Source organism: Rhinolophus sinicus, linkage group LG11 (genome assembly GCF_036562045.2).
Source record: "Rhinolophus sinicus isolate RSC01 linkage group LG11, ASM3656204v1, whole genome shotgun sequence".
NCBI lineage: Eukaryota > Metazoa > Chordata > Mammalia > Chiroptera > Rhinolophidae > Rhinolophus > Rhinolophus sinicus.
The window spans coordinates 32204562-32221437 of NC_133760.1; the positions used below are offsets into that span (position 1 = coordinate 32204562).

The 16876-nt window shown below is 41.4% G+C and overlaps 2 protein-coding genes across 3 annotated transcripts in view; both read right to left on the bottom strand.

Annotated features, from left to right (window-relative positions):
• Positions 1-12423, bottom strand: part of TANGO6 (transport and golgi organization 6 homolog) — a 140603-nt gene extending 128180 nt beyond the window's left edge. The window contains exons 1-4 of the mRNA XM_019756706.2: positions 12190-12423; positions 7398-8038; positions 5341-5457; positions 3209-3350 (exon numbers count right to left, since the gene is read on the bottom strand). Of these exons, the coding sequence (XP_019612265.2) occupies positions 3209-3350; positions 5341-5457; positions 7398-8038; positions 12190-12400 (1111 nt within the window). The 5' untranslated portion in view covers positions 12401-12423. The remainder of the gene's footprint in view (positions 1-3208; positions 3351-5340; positions 5458-7397; positions 8039-12189) is intronic.
• Positions 12424-14788: 2365 nt separating this feature from the next.
• Positions 14789-16876, bottom strand: part of CDH1 (cadherin 1) — a 69973-nt gene continuing 67885 nt past the window's right edge. For both annotated transcript variants that reach the window (XM_019756697.2, XM_074314681.1), the window contains one exon: positions 14789-16534. In XM_019756697.2, the coding sequence (XP_019612256.2) occupies positions 16325-16534 (210 nt within the window). In that variant the 3' untranslated portion in view covers positions 14789-16324. The remainder of the gene's footprint in view (positions 16535-16876) is intronic.

A 16876-nucleotide genomic window follows, 5' to 3' on the forward strand; every position in this document is an offset into this window, starting at 1 on the left:
GAAACAGAGAAAAAGACTGAAAAATAAAAAATAAACAAACAGGACATCAGTAATTTGTAGGACAACAGCAAGTATAATTATTAGGTATAATTCAAATTCCAGGAAGAGAGAAGAAAGGACAGAAAAAAAATATTTGAAGATAATGTTTGAGAAATTTCCAAGTATGATGAAAACTAAACCCTCAGCTCCAAGAAGCTCAAGAAACATTAAGCACAAGAAAAATGAAGAAAATTACCCACAAGGCATATCATTATCAAATTTCTAAAAACCAGTGATAAAGAGAAAAATCTTAAAAGCAACCAGAGAAAAAAGGTTTATCATGCACAGAGGAACAAAGACAAAAATGACAGCAAAAATATTTTCAAAAAGGAAACTGAAATAAAGACATTTTCAGAGAAATAAAAGCTAAAGAAATTCATTGCCAGCAGACCTGCACTATAAGAAATGTTAAATTCTTGAGGCAGAAGGAAATTTGAATTAAAATTTGGATTACACAAAGAACTGAAGAATACCAGAAATAGAAAATATGTGAGTAAATATAAACTTCCTCAAATCATTTCTGAAGCAGATTTGAACAGATAACAAAATATATATACTCGTACATGCATAAGTGAGGAGGAAGCTCATAGCAAAAACAGGGTTCTAAGTTTCTTACAGCAGCTCTCCAATTTGCATACCCTTGGGTGGTCTAATTCTCCTTTGGAAAAGAAGACGCTGGCCAGCCTGGTGGCTCAGGTGGTTGGAGCGCTGTGCTCTTAACACCGAGGTTGCCAGTTTGATTTCCATATGGGCCAGTGAGATGCACCCTCTACAGCTATGATTGTGAACAAAGGCTCTCCCTGGAGCTGGACTGCGATGAGCAGCCAGCGGTTGGCGTGAGCAGCCATGGGCTGCTGTGTGCTGCAGCTGCCCTGGGCCGGAGAGCTGTGTCCTACGCACAATTAGACTGAGAAACAACGGCTTGAACCAGATTGGGGGAGGGGGAGGGAGGCGGAAGAAGGGGAGAAAAAAAAGAAAAAGAAGATGCAAGGACTTATTTGCACGTGACAACTTCTCACAGGTAACTGATAATTTTTCATTTCACTGGCCCTAGAAGCCACTGCAGGCAGAAGTGGGGATACAACATTACAGCCACTCCAGACCAAATCTATCAATGCCAAGTGACCTCACCTTTGTCTGACAGGACCAAGGTACATTTATCACACCGGAATCGGAAAGTGAAGAATGATTCTTCTCTCTCGCCTCTTCCCTCCCCACATATACAGCCTTTCATTAAGTTCTGGCAACTCTACCCCTTAAAAACTTCTCTGTTAGGTACAGCCGGAGGAATGAGTCACAGGAGACCAAGATTGGTCTATAAGAATTTATTGGGCATGTTTGAGCTTCGGGAGGTCAGACTAGAGCAGAGGGAAAAGATCATAACCTCCCAGAGCAAAGAGGGGGACAGAGTTTTATAGGAGGGGGTCAACAAGGCTGTTTCCCCTCCAATGCTTCAGGGGGTTTTCATTGACAACAGGTTTCAGGGCATGGCCAAGCCCTCCAGCTCCACACCCTGGCCAGAGGCCCGCCCAGCTCCACGGATCACAGGCCCCTAGAAGATTAAGCAAGACAGGATCAAGACAAGATGGCTTTTAAGATAAGGTTTCTGCTCCCGGCCTAAATATGGCTTAACACTCTGATATTCACTGTCTCCATTTCCACTGCCACCGCATTGATCCAAGCCACAGTGATCTCTCCACGACTGCCTTCTTAACTGACCTCCCTGCTTCTGCTCTTACCTAACCCTTTCTTGAAAATACATCCAGATAGATATTTCTAAAGTATAGGCTCTAGCATGTCTCTTCTTAAAACCTTCCAGTGGTTTCTCATTGCCCTCAGAATAAAGCTGGAAATCCTGAACCAGGCCTGCAGGCCTCCATGATGTGACCCCAACCTTCCACCCTCATTTCATACCACTCTGCCCTCACTGCTCTCCCCATACTGAAATTTCCTCAAAAACACTATGCTCTTTCCTACCTCAGTCCCTTCATACATGTTATCTTCTCTGCCTATAATAGTTTTCCCACACTCTTCAATTGGTAAATCCCAATTCAGCCCTCAGTGCTCAGTTTAAATGTCACTTCCATCAAAAAAACCACTAAATTTGTGGCAACTTATTAGAATATTCGTATGCATGGGATATAGAAGATAAGAGACTGAACACAAAAGAAAAGTAAAAGGTTCACCAGAAAAAGTGAAGGGAGCTCCTAGGATGACAACTGTGTAGAAGGTAACTAATCCAGATTAGAGAAAACTCAGAGAGAGATGTCTCCAGAAAGATAAAGCTGATAGAATATCTGGTGTATGTGAATGTATTAAAAGAAGATAAATACGGGTGGGTGGTTAGCTCAGTTGGTTAGCGTGGTGCTGATAACACCAAGGTTGCTGGTTTAACCTCCACATGAGCCACTGTGAGCTGCGCCTTCCTTAAAAAAAAAAAAGAGAAAGAAAAAGGAGATAAACAACTGAGGGAAAGTTTGAAAATAAGTTAGCTATAAGTACGAAAAACTAAGTGGACAAAAAAGATAGTGAATAAAAATACTGAATATTGATCTAATCAAAGTAAAGCTATGACTATTAAGGAGATGGGAAGTACACTTGGGAGAATGACAGGGGTTGTGAAAGAGAACAAAATCCTTTTCCACACATGGTGAGAAGTGGATAAATAATGCCTAAAACTGAAAAATTAAGAAGGTTGCTATATATGCATGATAGAAATCTAGAGGTAAATAGAAATCCAGAGGAGAAACCCACTAAAAGAGTTGAAAGTGGTTTCTTCTGGGGGTGGGAAATGGAGTGGAATGGTGGAAGGACTGCTATTTTTCTCTATAAGCCTTGTAGACCTATTAGACTCTTTAAACTTTCATTTAAAAAATAAAACAAGAAATATAAATGAAAAACTATTACCACGCTTAGCATGATAATTAACTTTTTTCCATTTTCAGTCCTCCACTGAGGACTTAAGAGAATATAATTGTGGAAATAAATCTAAACCTTCATCCCAAAGTGTGCATCTCTAAGGTTTAACTTCCGAGTCTAATCTCCTCAGCCTCCACAAACACACAGTTTACTCTCAATCAGCTTTTAAAGGTAAACGCTGAAGATCAATAATTCACTCTGACTCAAAGGGAAATGGATACAAAACGAACAGAAACATTTTATTTCTTACCACCTGCTCCTTCCAAAATGCCCCGTACTACGGCCTGGACACCACTCGGTCTCATCAACCTTTCAGACAGCAGCTGCCCACACAGACGCCGGAGCCAAGCTGGGGCCCGACACCTAACTTCTCTCTTCACATCTGAGCAGGACTGAAAAGGAAGGGAAAGGTATGGACTGAGTATCAGGGACACAGAGAGGATGTGTAGACATTATTAAAACATATGTTATATGCTGAGACAGACTGACAATTAACAGTATGCTACCGTGTGTCCCCGAAAATAAGACCTAGCTGGACCATCAGCTCTAATGTGTCTTTTGGAGCAAAAATTAATATAAGACCCAGTATTATATTAACATTATATTATATTATGTTATATTATATTATATTATATTATATTATATATTATAGACCCGGTATTGTATTGTATTAGATTAGATTAGATTAGATTATACCTGGTCTTATATTGTATTAAAATTAGACCGGGTCTTATATTAATTTTTGCTCCAAAAGATGCCTTAGAACTGATGGTCCAGCTAGGTCTTATTTTCGGGGAAACACGGTTATACAGACTTTAAAAGAGCAACATTTTTTTCCTTAAAAAAAAAGAAAGGAAAAAAAAAAAACCTCTCAAAAAAAAATAAAGAAAAAGAAAAAAAAAACACAAACTGTCTCCTTTCCAAAACCTTCAGCATCACTTTTAAGAAAGTAAAAATACAATGAAACTTCAAGTGAAATATCAAATGAAGCTTCAAACCCAAAAACAGACAAACACATCAGAGAATAACATACAGATTTGGGGAACATCAGGTTAATGTGACCAAACCCTGAACGTAGTCCTTCTAGTTGAAATCCAGCTTCCAGAGACGATTCCTATGAACACGCGTCCCCAGCCGGAGGACAGTTCATAAGAGGGAGGGCACTCTGGTCCTTGCCCCCCGTCTCAGCTACTCTGATTCCTTGTGACACAGCAACTTCAAGAAAAGTTGGATTTCTCCAAGGGCTGGTTTTTGAGAGCTCTGTGAAGCCACCACGAACAAAACAGATTTGGTGTCCCTTATTTTGAGTGAAAATGTTAACCATTTTTCTGTCAATTACTGCACTTGATGTGAGCATAAAAACGAGTGACAGAAACATTTAACCCTAACTATCTTATCCTGTCTTTGATTTAAGGGGGATTAATAATTACCATTTATTGAGAAGGTTATGACGTGCCAGGCACTGTGCTGAGAACCTCCCACATAATCTCACAAAGGACTTATAAGGAAGGTGCTGTTGTCATCCCCATTTTATGGGGAAGGACACTGAGGGGTGGAAAGTTTGCTAATTCAAAGGTCTACTAAAGGTTTACAAGTGCATGCTGGGGTTGAATCCCGGTATGCCGAACGCCAGAGCCTCTGCTTTTCACCGCGTTCTTATCATTATAGTGTATTTGATTTAATCTGGCAAACTGTGGACTCATTCAGAGAAGCAGAATGTGAGGCCCAGTGGAGAGGCTGTAGTGACATCCTACACAGGAGATGAAAAGGACCAATGAAGAGATATCTTAGTCATCTGCTCCAGCTGGTCCTTGTTTCTGACCTACAGACCCTCATGCTTTACTCATCTAGATTCAAAACTAAAATGTAGGTACTAAAAGTAAATGGATAATTCCCATCTACATCCTCAAATTAAGCCATTTCACATAATTGTTTTTAAGGAACAAAAGAAACTATCTTATGCCTATAGAATATATACTGTTACGTTTTTCAAACAAAGGAGCTAAGAATAGTCCCAATAATAGCCCTAATTTTAATTTCTTGACTTTAAAAACTCCATTCAAAGAATAAGAGGTCCAAATATTTCTGCCAAAAGAATGTATTGTCAAACAGTCAAATTTTAGTTTAAAAAAAAAAATCCAGTTTCAGAATGAATAAAATATATTTTAAATAAAACTACCGTATTCTTGGGAAAAGCATCCATCATGCCATTAAAAGAAAAATCCTTTTAAATTATCCTTCGGGTCAGCGTAATTTAGTTTTACAAATGACTTAATGATCTAAAAGATGAAATAAGATTCAACGAGATTATCAACTTTCCCAGATGACAGCACACTGCACATTATCACGAATGCTTCACCATGAGCCCCCAGGCCTGAATACCTGCGGTGGTCCTCCCTGGAGGATAAGTAATTCTCGAACTGCTAATGGTTGATATACTTGATCCAAGATGTCTCTCAAAGCCTCCCTAGATAGGGCTCTTTCCTCTTCAGTTAACACCTAAAAGGAACATGTACTTGGCTTTAGCGGAATACAAACCAGACAGGCAACAGAAGGTAATGTTTTACAACACTGTACAAAGACACTGGTGAGGGGAGAGAAAGGCTTCCTTCCCCTTTTAATTTCCTTTCACCTGGAGGGAGTTATAATACCGAAACTCTCCTGGCCCTCACTCACTTCTGGACAGGAGACCTACTGACCTACCGTACTGGTGAGTTAGGAATAAATCCTCACTGGCGAGTTTTGGCTCACACGGCTCAGCTCGTCCCTCATCTTTCTCTTGGGAGTGAGTCCACATTCTGTTCTGCTCTTCTTTGCTGCAGATTTTACAGCGGCATATCCCCTGCCATGGGGCAGAAGGCGCTGCAGTTTTCCAGCACTTCTTAAAACTGGGGAGTAGTGAGTGTGTCTAATTCTGGAATGCACTGTTGGGAAGCCCATTTGTCTCCATCTAGAAGCTATATCCTCCAACTTTGCATTTATGAGTGACAGAGATGACATTTTGATTTTTCATCTCTTACTCTTGTTTACTGCCTTTTAATTCATTCAGAACTTGGGCAGCAAAGAGGGGTGCTATTTACTGGGGCCCCTGGGACCTCAACAGTACCGACCCCCTTTGGTAACTTAGTAAAACATTCAGGGTCCTGCCCATTACCATTTGACAAATGACAATACTCGAGCTGCTTAGAACAGCAGCTATAGCTGGGATTTGTCCCGCTTCATAATGTACATCCATCACACTTCTCCTTCTGTCAGCTTCTTCCCCGCCTCCCTACTTGGTCCTTTCTGTGTGTCTCTCTCTCTTTTCTCTCTCCTGCCCTAGGCCTGTGGGGCACCTCTTAGCCCCAATAATAGTGATAAGACCTGTCAATCCAGACATCCCTGTCCCGGGATGCGCAGGCAGCAGGCACTGATAGAACTGTCGAAACCACACCCTGTCATAAAGAGCACAGTGCTCTCTGCTGCACATAAATAAAGGCACTGGGGGAGTTCAGGATTTTGTGTCACTGCTTGGATGTCAGTGGCTTTGACGTAAAAGTCTGTGAGCTCAGGCAGGAGAAAGAGAAAAGGGAACAAACAGAACAGGAACAAGTTGGAGGGTGGCACAAAAAGGTGTCAGAAAAATGAGCTGGGTGGGCATTGAGATCTGGCTGCAGCGGCTGCACATGAGCTGCACTGACCCTCGATGCATTTAGACAGGCACAGCTTCTTTGGGCCCGGGGCCTTTGCCATCGCTGCTGGCCCTTGCTATGTGATCCTTGTGAGTCTCGTCTCAATTCATGTGGGAGCAGTTTGAGAAAAGAACCGAGTCTCATGCTCCTGTCACTTCCATAGCACCTTCAAGTCTAGGGACTCAAATCCTGAAGGACTGAGTGTCAGCAAAACAGCACACACCCCTAACACCTAACAACAACTAACGTTGACTGGACGACGCGGTGTACCAGCTGCTTTACCTACTTTACCTCATTAATCATCACAAGAACTTAATGAAGGAGGTGTGTGTAGTTTAATACTAACATTAATAGCTATTACTTTTTGATGAGTACCACTGGGGATTGGGGTAGGTACTTTATACACATTATCCTTAATCCTCACAACCACCTTCCAAGGCCGGTATTACTATACACATTTTATAAAAAAAAAGGAAAGAGACGCTCAAAGAAAGAGCCTGCAAATAGCTGTTCCACAAAATTGACAAGAGACAGATGAGATGGACTCTCCAGGAGTGCAAAGGACTATCATCTAATAAATGAAAGTTCTACCCTCTAAAAAGATTCATTTATCTACTGGCTATGCTTTGGCATTCAACAGGAATTCTAGACCTTTCCATCAGTCCTTTTCCAAAGAACGAAGGCTTATCTTTTACAACAATCACAGAAATATATACGCAGACTCATATAGACTCAAACACACACACACACCTCTCTCTATATATTTACCTCTTCCTCGGGTTTTAGTGGCTTTGTCTTTGTTGGGCAGAATCCCAGTTGGCACAAACCTGCTGCAATATCCCCAAAATGGCGAGAGAAAATCAAGCTCCCCAGAGATGCGTGCTGAGCAACAGTTAGGAGGACCCTGCAGCTGGTATACAGTCTCCGGGTGGCCTCGGGGGCAGCATCGAGACACACCAGGTCTTGAACAACAGCCCCAAACTCAGTCCTGTATCTCAAAGGGACTCCAACACCAGGCCTGAGATAGGGGCAGACACCCAAGGTGACTACAAACTGCAAAACTGACTGGACAGTCTTCTGCTGTGAGACACTAAGTGTATCCGGGCTCAGGGCAGGAGCAGCTTCTGGAGTCCGAGGGTTGGGCTGACCCGGATTGAAATCAGCTGCAAGCTGGATCATGGTTTCCTTCAAGCACAACAGCAACAGTAAGGTTTGAGAGGTAAAACTCCAGGTGACATCCACAGAATTTTGTGGCCATTCTGCCTTGTTAGCAATTTCATCCCTCAGGAGTTTCAATTTCTTCCAGTAAGGATCCTTCAGAAATTTATCCTCCACAACAGACAGATTAGACTTTAAAGTAGCCAACAAGACATCATGTTTTGTGATCTGTAGTGAACTTGAGCCCGATCCTTTTGGAGAAAAACAAACAAACAGATAATACACATGGAAAACAAACTGTACTTCCCTCTGCGGGACAGCCTTGCCCACTCCAGTTCATCCTCGGAGGCCTGGTTCAGATATCACTGCCTCCGGAAATCCTTCCCTAATTGTGCCAGCCCAGCCTTGGCAGAATTCAAGACCACATTTCCTCCCTTCCCGTAGCACTTTGGGCGTAGTAAGTGTCCCTAGTACGTTATACTTCATCTAGTTCTATCCCGCTTGTGTTCTGAAGGCAGAGGCCATGTCTTAGTCATCTTAATGGACTTCGTTTGTAGCAAGAACAGAAATTTTAAAAAGCTGAACACTGACCACAGAAGACTCATTCAGTCAAACTGTTCTACTAGGTGAAGCCATTAAATTATATTGAATGTTTTTTAATGACATGTTCATTAAACATAGTGTTCTAAAGTGAACAAAGAGTATTCCGTTATTCACTGGCATGAATATGTGGTTCCTTTGGCTAATCCATACCTAAAAAGGAAATGAGTGTTCTCAAAGCTTGTTGCAACCAACCATTAGCTCACTAAACAACCTCTAAGTGACTTCCTGTGACTTTATAAGCTCTTTGAACCCAAACATTGGGCACAATGGAAGTGATTTAAAACAAAAGCTATCAGCTATGGTTTTCAAGAGCCCCTTAATAAAGTAGTCTTTTCTGCCCTCTACTGGCAATAAAAATAAAATCTATTTGAAAATAAAGGCATTGCCTTGATTCAGCAGTTCTCAAAGCGTGGGCCTCAGGTTTTGAGGAGTTTCCTGAGATTCTCTCAGGGATCTGCAAGTTCAAAACTATTTCCATCCTAATACTAAGATATTATTTATCTTCCTTTTATGCTCTCATGAGTGTAGCAAGTATGAAATGGTCACTGAGTTCAGATTTCATATTGCAATTAACCTTTAAGAAATTACCTTTTATTGAGTCTTAGTACAGTATAAAAGAATATATTATACACAATTATCTGAAAAGGCAATTGAAATTACCTCCCTTTGCCAACTACATATCCATGTGAGTCTAGATTTTCTTCATCTATTTCAATCAAAATAACCTATCATGATTGAACCGAGAAGCAAATATGGAAATCGAGCTGTCTTCTAATAAGTCAGACATTAAGGAAATTTACAAAAATGTAAAACCATGATACTCTTCCCATTATTTTATGTGGCAAAATATATTTTGCAACATAATGTCATTATGTCAACATGCAATGGGTATATTAATGTTATTTTTTAAAGGTTGCTCTTAAGGTCTTAATTTCTAATGTAGTAAACATTGATACATATAACCCACATAAAAGCTCTTTTAAGTTCTCAACAATTTTTAAGAGTGTAAGAGGGCTGAAACCAAAAAGTTAGAGATCTGTCTTAAAACAATGTCTTCCAAATTTCAGTCACATAGTGGTGCTTCCACTTTGCCATTTATCTGAGTACCAGAAGTGTTTATTAAATTATTTTTAAAAACTTAAATAGAAGCTAATACATTGTTTTAAGTGCTTTATGTATTTAACTCAACCCTCACAACAACTCTTAGGTAGGGAGTATTATTTCTTTTTTCCCCAGGGCATATTCAACTTGTGCAGTCTGGCTCAAAATGTTTCTCTACATACACCTAAAACCACCCCTATCAATCACACTTTGGGAAATGTTGCCCTCAGGAACAGCATTATCTGTTCTTCCCAATCACCAAGTTAAATGTCTGCTTTGTGACATTTAAAAGCAGACTTCACAACTTATATGGTCTGTCATGCAGGGTGCCACGCAGGGTCTCAGCTCCCACTACCCAAATAAGAACGCAGGACATGATGAGGCCAAAACGGAACACCCACGGAGCCATAGATAGGGGAGTCACTATATTCTCGCTGGCGGCTGGGTAGGAGATACAGGAAGCAGGAGCCACACGATCCGCAACCTGCCATCTGCTTCTCGGCCAACCGACCCCACTTGCTAACTGCAATCTGCCTCTCTGCAATTCGCAATACACAATCTGCGCTTGCTAGTTTAGCCACGGCAGTTATATCAGTGGCTAATGGCTAACCGGTAACAGCTGACGGCCAACTAGTCACAGCTGATGGCCATCTACTACCCGAGCCAGCACCTTTCCACATGAGGCTGAGAGCCTGGAAACTGCCCTCTGGGACTCTGTCCCCACAGTCCCATAATTGAGAACAAAAATGGAAGGCAGGGGAAGAGAAAACGCTTAATGCAGCAGAACTTTTGGTAGCACAAAAGTGAAAGACTATTGGAATCTTCCTTTCTTTCTAATTAATTCCCACCTAGACTCAATTCTTCCTCCTCCTGTGACCTTCCACAGCCTCACTCCTGGATAACTCCTTAATCCAACTGCTATCTGTACCATCCATTCACCTCTAGTATTATACCACCATGGTGAATACCTTTTGGTCTATATATATAGTACCATCTCCCCAGAGAGACAGGATGCTTTAGAGCACAGACTGTTTCATATTTTTGTATCTCGAACGGCACTCATAATAGAATACTATATATAGTTAACTCTCAATAATACTACCTCAAAGATAGTCAATTTAAAAACAGATTAAGAAAAAAGTTTAATCCAGCTGGATGTAATTTTAGCCAGTACTTTCATCCTGTTTCCTCAACACCCTCTGTCCATCAGGGATATCTGAATACTCATGATACACAGATATTAATTCCCTCAGCAGCTTATACGATAAAACAGCAGGCAGATTCACAAATATATAAGACTATATGTGTAAAATAATATCATTTTACCAACTACTTAAATCATTTTTTCAAATAGGAATGCTTTAATTCTCCTAAGTCAAATGAGTTCACGTATGTAATTCCAGCACATACTCTTCAAAATCTAGAGGTCTTCTATAAATGAAGTATATGTGCTTTGTGATAATCACTTCCAGATTTTTTCCTTATTTAACCTTGTTCTCAAGTCATGTTCTAGATGCAGTTGTTAGACAAGTCATCTCTCAAGGGGCAAGTTAAAACTCTATTTTGCAGTTTAATTCTTTATGGGGCAAAATAGTATCAGTCATACTACAGTGGGAGGCTCCTGAGTTCAAATCCTAGCTCTGCCACTTACTAGACTGACATCAGGCAATTTCCAAGGTGTCTGAGCCTTGTTTCCATCATCTGTAAAATGGAACACTGTTGAGGATTAAGTGATATATACGTAAACAGCATACTATAGGGATTGATACTTCGTAGGTACTCAATTACTATTATTAATAACTTCTTTTCACTCCCCTCAGGGATGGTATAATGTTTGTGGGAGTTTTTGCAGATTGCGGGGTATCTCAAAATTTGAGACTTGGAACATTGCCTCACGACGTTTCATGTACTTAACCTTGCTCACCTTAAACCCCTTCCCCCAAGATATACACTCCAATTGTGTCCTTTCTCAAAGCTCCAGATAACATCAGAGGCTCCGTACTAATTTGTTTTGGTCTGAGAAGGGGGTTCTGTAGACTTCGAATCTCTAGGTGCATGTCCTGTCCCTAATTTGACCACTTGATCTTGGGCGGGTTACTAAATCTCTTTAGTAAACCCCAGCTGTGAAAGCAGAGTATCAGGCTAAACCACTCCCAAGGTCCCTTCAGATTCTACATTGGGAAGATATTGTCAAGTCACCATGAAAGATTAAAATGTGACCATAAATCCTTCCCATAGACTGTAAATCCCTACTCTCCTCAAATCCAGCTAATGTCACCGCTTCCTTTTTCTGGACTCCGTGGCGTTTTATACAAATCACGAGGGTCCACATTAGACCCTGCACCCTCGGGAAGGTGGGACCCCACTTTATACGTTCAGAGCGCCTACAGTCTCTGAAGCTCCTTCCGCAGTCCCTGCCTGAGAGGACTGCAGTTAAGACTAAGTGAAAACGTGTACCCAAGGCGCTTAACACAGTGCCTGACAGCAGATAAGCGCTCAAGAGACGCTGCTTAGTATCAATATTCAACGGATCCCATCCCTCCTGGAACCTGTTTCCTCAAGAGTAGTAAGAGGCTGGGCAAGGACCAAAGCCCCCAGGGGCGGAGCGCCCCGGGGTCCCGGGGAGGGCCTGAGGGGCGCGCTGTGTGGGAGCCAGGGCAGCCCTGGTGCAGACCGGCGCCAACGTCCGTCCTCTCACCTCCCGGGCTCAGCAGCAGTTTCAAAGCCTCCAAAATCCGCTCCAGACCGCAAGTTTCCAGAGCTCCGCAGTCCGCGGCCTGTTGGGGAACCGCCATGACTGGAGTGAACCGCGCCACCTGCCACCCGTTCAGGCTCCTCAGCGGCCGGGGGCCGCCGCCATGTTGAACGTGGCAGGAGGTGCACGGCGCTGGGGGCGGGGCCAGCGTCATGAGGCGGGGCTGACTCGGTTGGGAACGCTCGTTCTACAGAAAAAAATGTTTTCTCGAGCCCTCTGCACTCTCCAGGAAAAGCCCCCACAGCTAACACAGCCTTCCTACATGCACAATTAATTGTTACATAAAGAAGGAAACTAGAAGTAGTTTATCATGAAACAATATACATTTCAGTATGAAAATATTCGTGTACTGAAACACTGGCAGACATGCAAAGCGCAGACAGGAATTTGGTCCACCCAGACCTAACCAGGCTAATGGCATCCAATAGTTATCAATGGCTGTTTTACAGAAACAGAACTCCCAGTAAAGACCCCAACAAGTTAAGGGTTCTTGTCTTCTAAAGCCACACGTGATAACTGGAGTGGTTGCATGCCATTTTGCAGTTGAAAATTCTTAAATTAACCCTACCCGTCTGAAAACCTTAGTCTCTGTGATAAACCCCCACCATCCACTCCACAAAGAAGCGGTCACTGAAACTTGTTTTATCTTCAAGGAAAGGTTTTCTCTATATTACCACTCCCTTTAGCATCAATCAAATCCTTTTCAGAGAGGAATTTTTCCTTTGCCTTCTTAGGTTCTGAATATGGGGGTTTGTGAATTAAACAAAGGACAGATTGGCAAGAGAAAAAGACATTTTTATTCACATCTTAGAATTCAGAGAAAAATGTGACTCAGAGGCGGTCAGGATTTGGGGGTTATATACTATATTAATAGGGAAAGGGGAGGGAGAGAAAGGGCATTTATGGGAAAACAAATGACTTTGAGGAAAGATGAGCCCTTAGAATAGATGGAAGGTATAGTTTTGTGACAATATCAATTTAGGGGATTTCTTTACCCAGTGGTGCCAACTTCTAGTCTCTGGCGATAGCAGTCAATCCTCCCCATCTCCAGTCCCCTCCCCAGACCGGTTCATCATCCCTGCAAACAGATGCAGCTTCACAGAACACCCTTTGGATGACATAGTTCTCCTGCTCAAAACACTTTAATGGTTCTATCTGACCCACTAAATCCAGTCCAAAATGGAATGCGTGGCTTTTTCTCTCCTAACATCCTGCTTTTGCTTAAATGATTCCCTCTACCCCAAACTCCCTTGCTGTGCCCCTTATTTAATAATCAAAATAAAAGCTGACATTTAACAGAGCACTACCCCAAGCCAGGCAGGCACTCTTCTAAACACTTTATACATATCAACTCATCTAGTGCCCACATTGACCCTATGATGTGGATAGTTATCCTCCTATTGTAGATAAGGAAACTGAAGTAGGGAAAGGTTAAGTAACTCGTCTAAGCTCACAGCTGGAAAGAACTAGGATTTGAACTCAGGCAGCATGGCTCCATTGTCTTGCCAGTACCTACAGAACCAGCAAGAGGGAAGCGGAGGTGCAGTTCTCCAGGCCTCTCTCCAGGCTAGGCTCCCGGCTGGGTGTAACTACCCTCTCTGTAGTCTTTTTCAGAAGTTACATTTCCCTGCCAGTACAGCCTCATGCATATGGTGGGTACTTCATAAACAGTTTAATTTTATTCTCTATATATCCATTATCTTTCTTTGTCCTCGTTCTACTTTTCCCTTTTAGCATGGTAAAGTAGACATCAAATTTACCATTTTTAAGTATACAATTTAGCGGCAGTAATTACCTTCAGTGTTATGCAACCATTTTACAGTCCCATGTCAGACTTTTCTTTTTATTGAGGTAAAATATGCATAACAAAATCGACCATTTTAACCATTTTGAAGTAAACAATTGAGTGGTATTAAGTACATTCGCCATGCTAGACAACCAACACCACTACCCATCTCCAGAACTTCATCATCCCAAACTGAAATTCTGTACCCATTAAACATTAACTCCCCATTCCCTCGCTCAAGCCCTAGGAACCTCTACTCTACTTTCTATCATATAAATTTGACTATTCCAGGTACATTTAAGTGGAATCATTTGTCGTTTTGTTTGGCTTATTTCACTTGATGTCATGTTTTCAAAGTTCATCATGTTGCGATGTCAGGATTTCTCTCCTTTTTAAGGCTGAAGAACATTTCATGGTATGTATATATTACATTTTGCTTAATTTCATTCATGAATGGACCTTTGGTTATTCCCACCTTTTGGCTATTAAGAATAATGCTGCAGTGACTATGGGTGCAGTCATTGTAAACATTTTGCCATAGTTGCTTTTGTGCTGTTGATATATGCCACATGGATAGACATTTTTCAAATAAAGTGACCTTGTAAATCCAGTTTCCCCCCACTCTGCCCACAACAAAATGACACAAATTTCTGGAGGTCATTTGAACATGAAACTTCTTTCTCCATGTTTAAACTGAGTTCATCGACCATTTGTCTTGCCTGGAATTGTGGTGTAATCAAATAAAACAAGTTTGACAATGGTTTAACAAAATTCTTTAATAAAATTTATAAAAATGAGTATTTAAGAATAATTTTTTCAGCTTGAATTGTTTTCCTTTTCCACCCCCAAAGAAAATACAAAATTAACAGCACCCACACACATATACACTCAAAACTACAATGATAGTCTCTAAACAGAACTACATTAGGTAGGCTTTAAATTGCTGAAAAATCAAGACAATTCCAAGAAGTGATTGCAGGGATGATTTTTTTCCTTCAAAAAACAGTTGACAAGACAGTGAAGTAATTTCGATAAAACTTTTTGTTGTCAGAAGTTTCTTGACGGTCACATTTCAACTAAAAGGAGATCCAAATCAAGGTTCTCCTTATTCCTATCCTCCCCTGCTCCTAAGAAAAAAAATTGGATTTTCTGTCTCAGTTTTCTATGACACATGGAATTTGGGGCAAATGTGTTCACATCAGCCAGTACTTTCTGTAGCCATCAACAAAAATAGGCCCGTGGGGATTGTGGGCTTCAGATACAAACCATGATCTAAAGGTCCTGGTAGGAAACACGTGTTGAGATTCTTCCAATCTTCCAGAATTGTCAGGGCTAGAGGCAGAACCGCTTCAACCGTTCTCAGCCTCAGTTTGCTAAATTACCAGGCTCAGTGACAATTTCTCCTGCGATCTGCAAGCCCACTTTTCATGCTCCCCCTCTGCTATAACAAGCCACCTTCTCTCTTTGGCTGCAACACTTCAGGCACTATTCTGAGTCTCGAAATGTATCACTCTTAGTTTTAGTGATAAATAAACATTAAAAGGTAAGTGGCACCTGAAAACTCCTTTTCTGGTCAAGGCTCCTGTTGAGAACCAAAGTACCCCATAATGACATTCATATAACAAACATTCGTACTCAGAACAAGTATATGGATAGATGCCCATTTCAAGTTACATGCTGAGGAGATGAAAAAAGAAAACCGTTAAAGGTCTGAAGAATACACAATAACTAGTCAAGCTATGGCCCTTTTATCCTAAAAGGGCCCAGTAATTTCTGAATCAGTGGACTCCTGTCTGGGACAATGTAAATTCAGGAGCAAGAGTGGACATTGGAACATGGGACACCAGTGCAGTGATAAGAATTTTTTAAAAAAGCACACAAATTAAAAATAAATTTTATACATATATATACAAAACAACAGAGCAGGTGACCCCTCCCTTTCCTTATAAAAATGAGACAAAGCCCTTAAGAAAATATGCAAGTTTCAAGTTCTGAGGCTGAAACTATTCTTTTGAAATATCATAATTTGGGTGTCTTTTGGACATCATCACATGTACAGAGTGATGAAAGAAAAGATTCAAGGAATAAGTCAAAAATCTTTCTAACTCATACAAATTAGATCTATAAAGTGGAAATTATAACTATCCTAACTGCATCACTGATCGCAGTCTCTCTTCCTCAGAAATTCATCTCAAGTGAAAGGAGCTGCAAAACCACCAGAAGAATTATTCCGACATTTCCCATCACGAGTACAGGGGCCCACGTCTCTCCCCATCATCGGTCTTGCACCCCCTAGTCATCCTCGCCACCTCCGTACATATCTGCCAACTTCTTGAAGCGATTGCCCCATTCATTCAGGTAGTCATAGTCCTGGTCTTGGTCTGACTCCGAGGAGTTCAGGGAGCTCAGACTAGCAGCTTCGGAACCACTTCCTTCATAATCAAACACAAGCAGAGAGTCATAAGGCGGAGCAGTGGGATCACTATCGGCCGCCTTCAAGTTCTAAAGAAGAAGGAAGAAAACAGGATTTTTCCATGAAAAGACTCTCTGCACGCTTGTCACCTTAGGTAAGAGGCCTCCCATGGGCGCCTCAAGCAAAGTGGACCGCATGTCAATGCAAACATCCTATAGAACACTAGGAGCCATTAAGACTAAGAGGTAAATGGATACACACTGCCAAGGAAGAAGATACACATGATATCTTAAGGAAAGTTACGGGAAAATATGCAGAATAGCTTCCCTCTAAACTAAAGCGGTAAAATATAGAAGCAGTGGAGATTTAAGCACCAACCAATTTGGATGGGCAGAGGCTAAAAATAATGAGGACAGCCATGCCAGTCCATA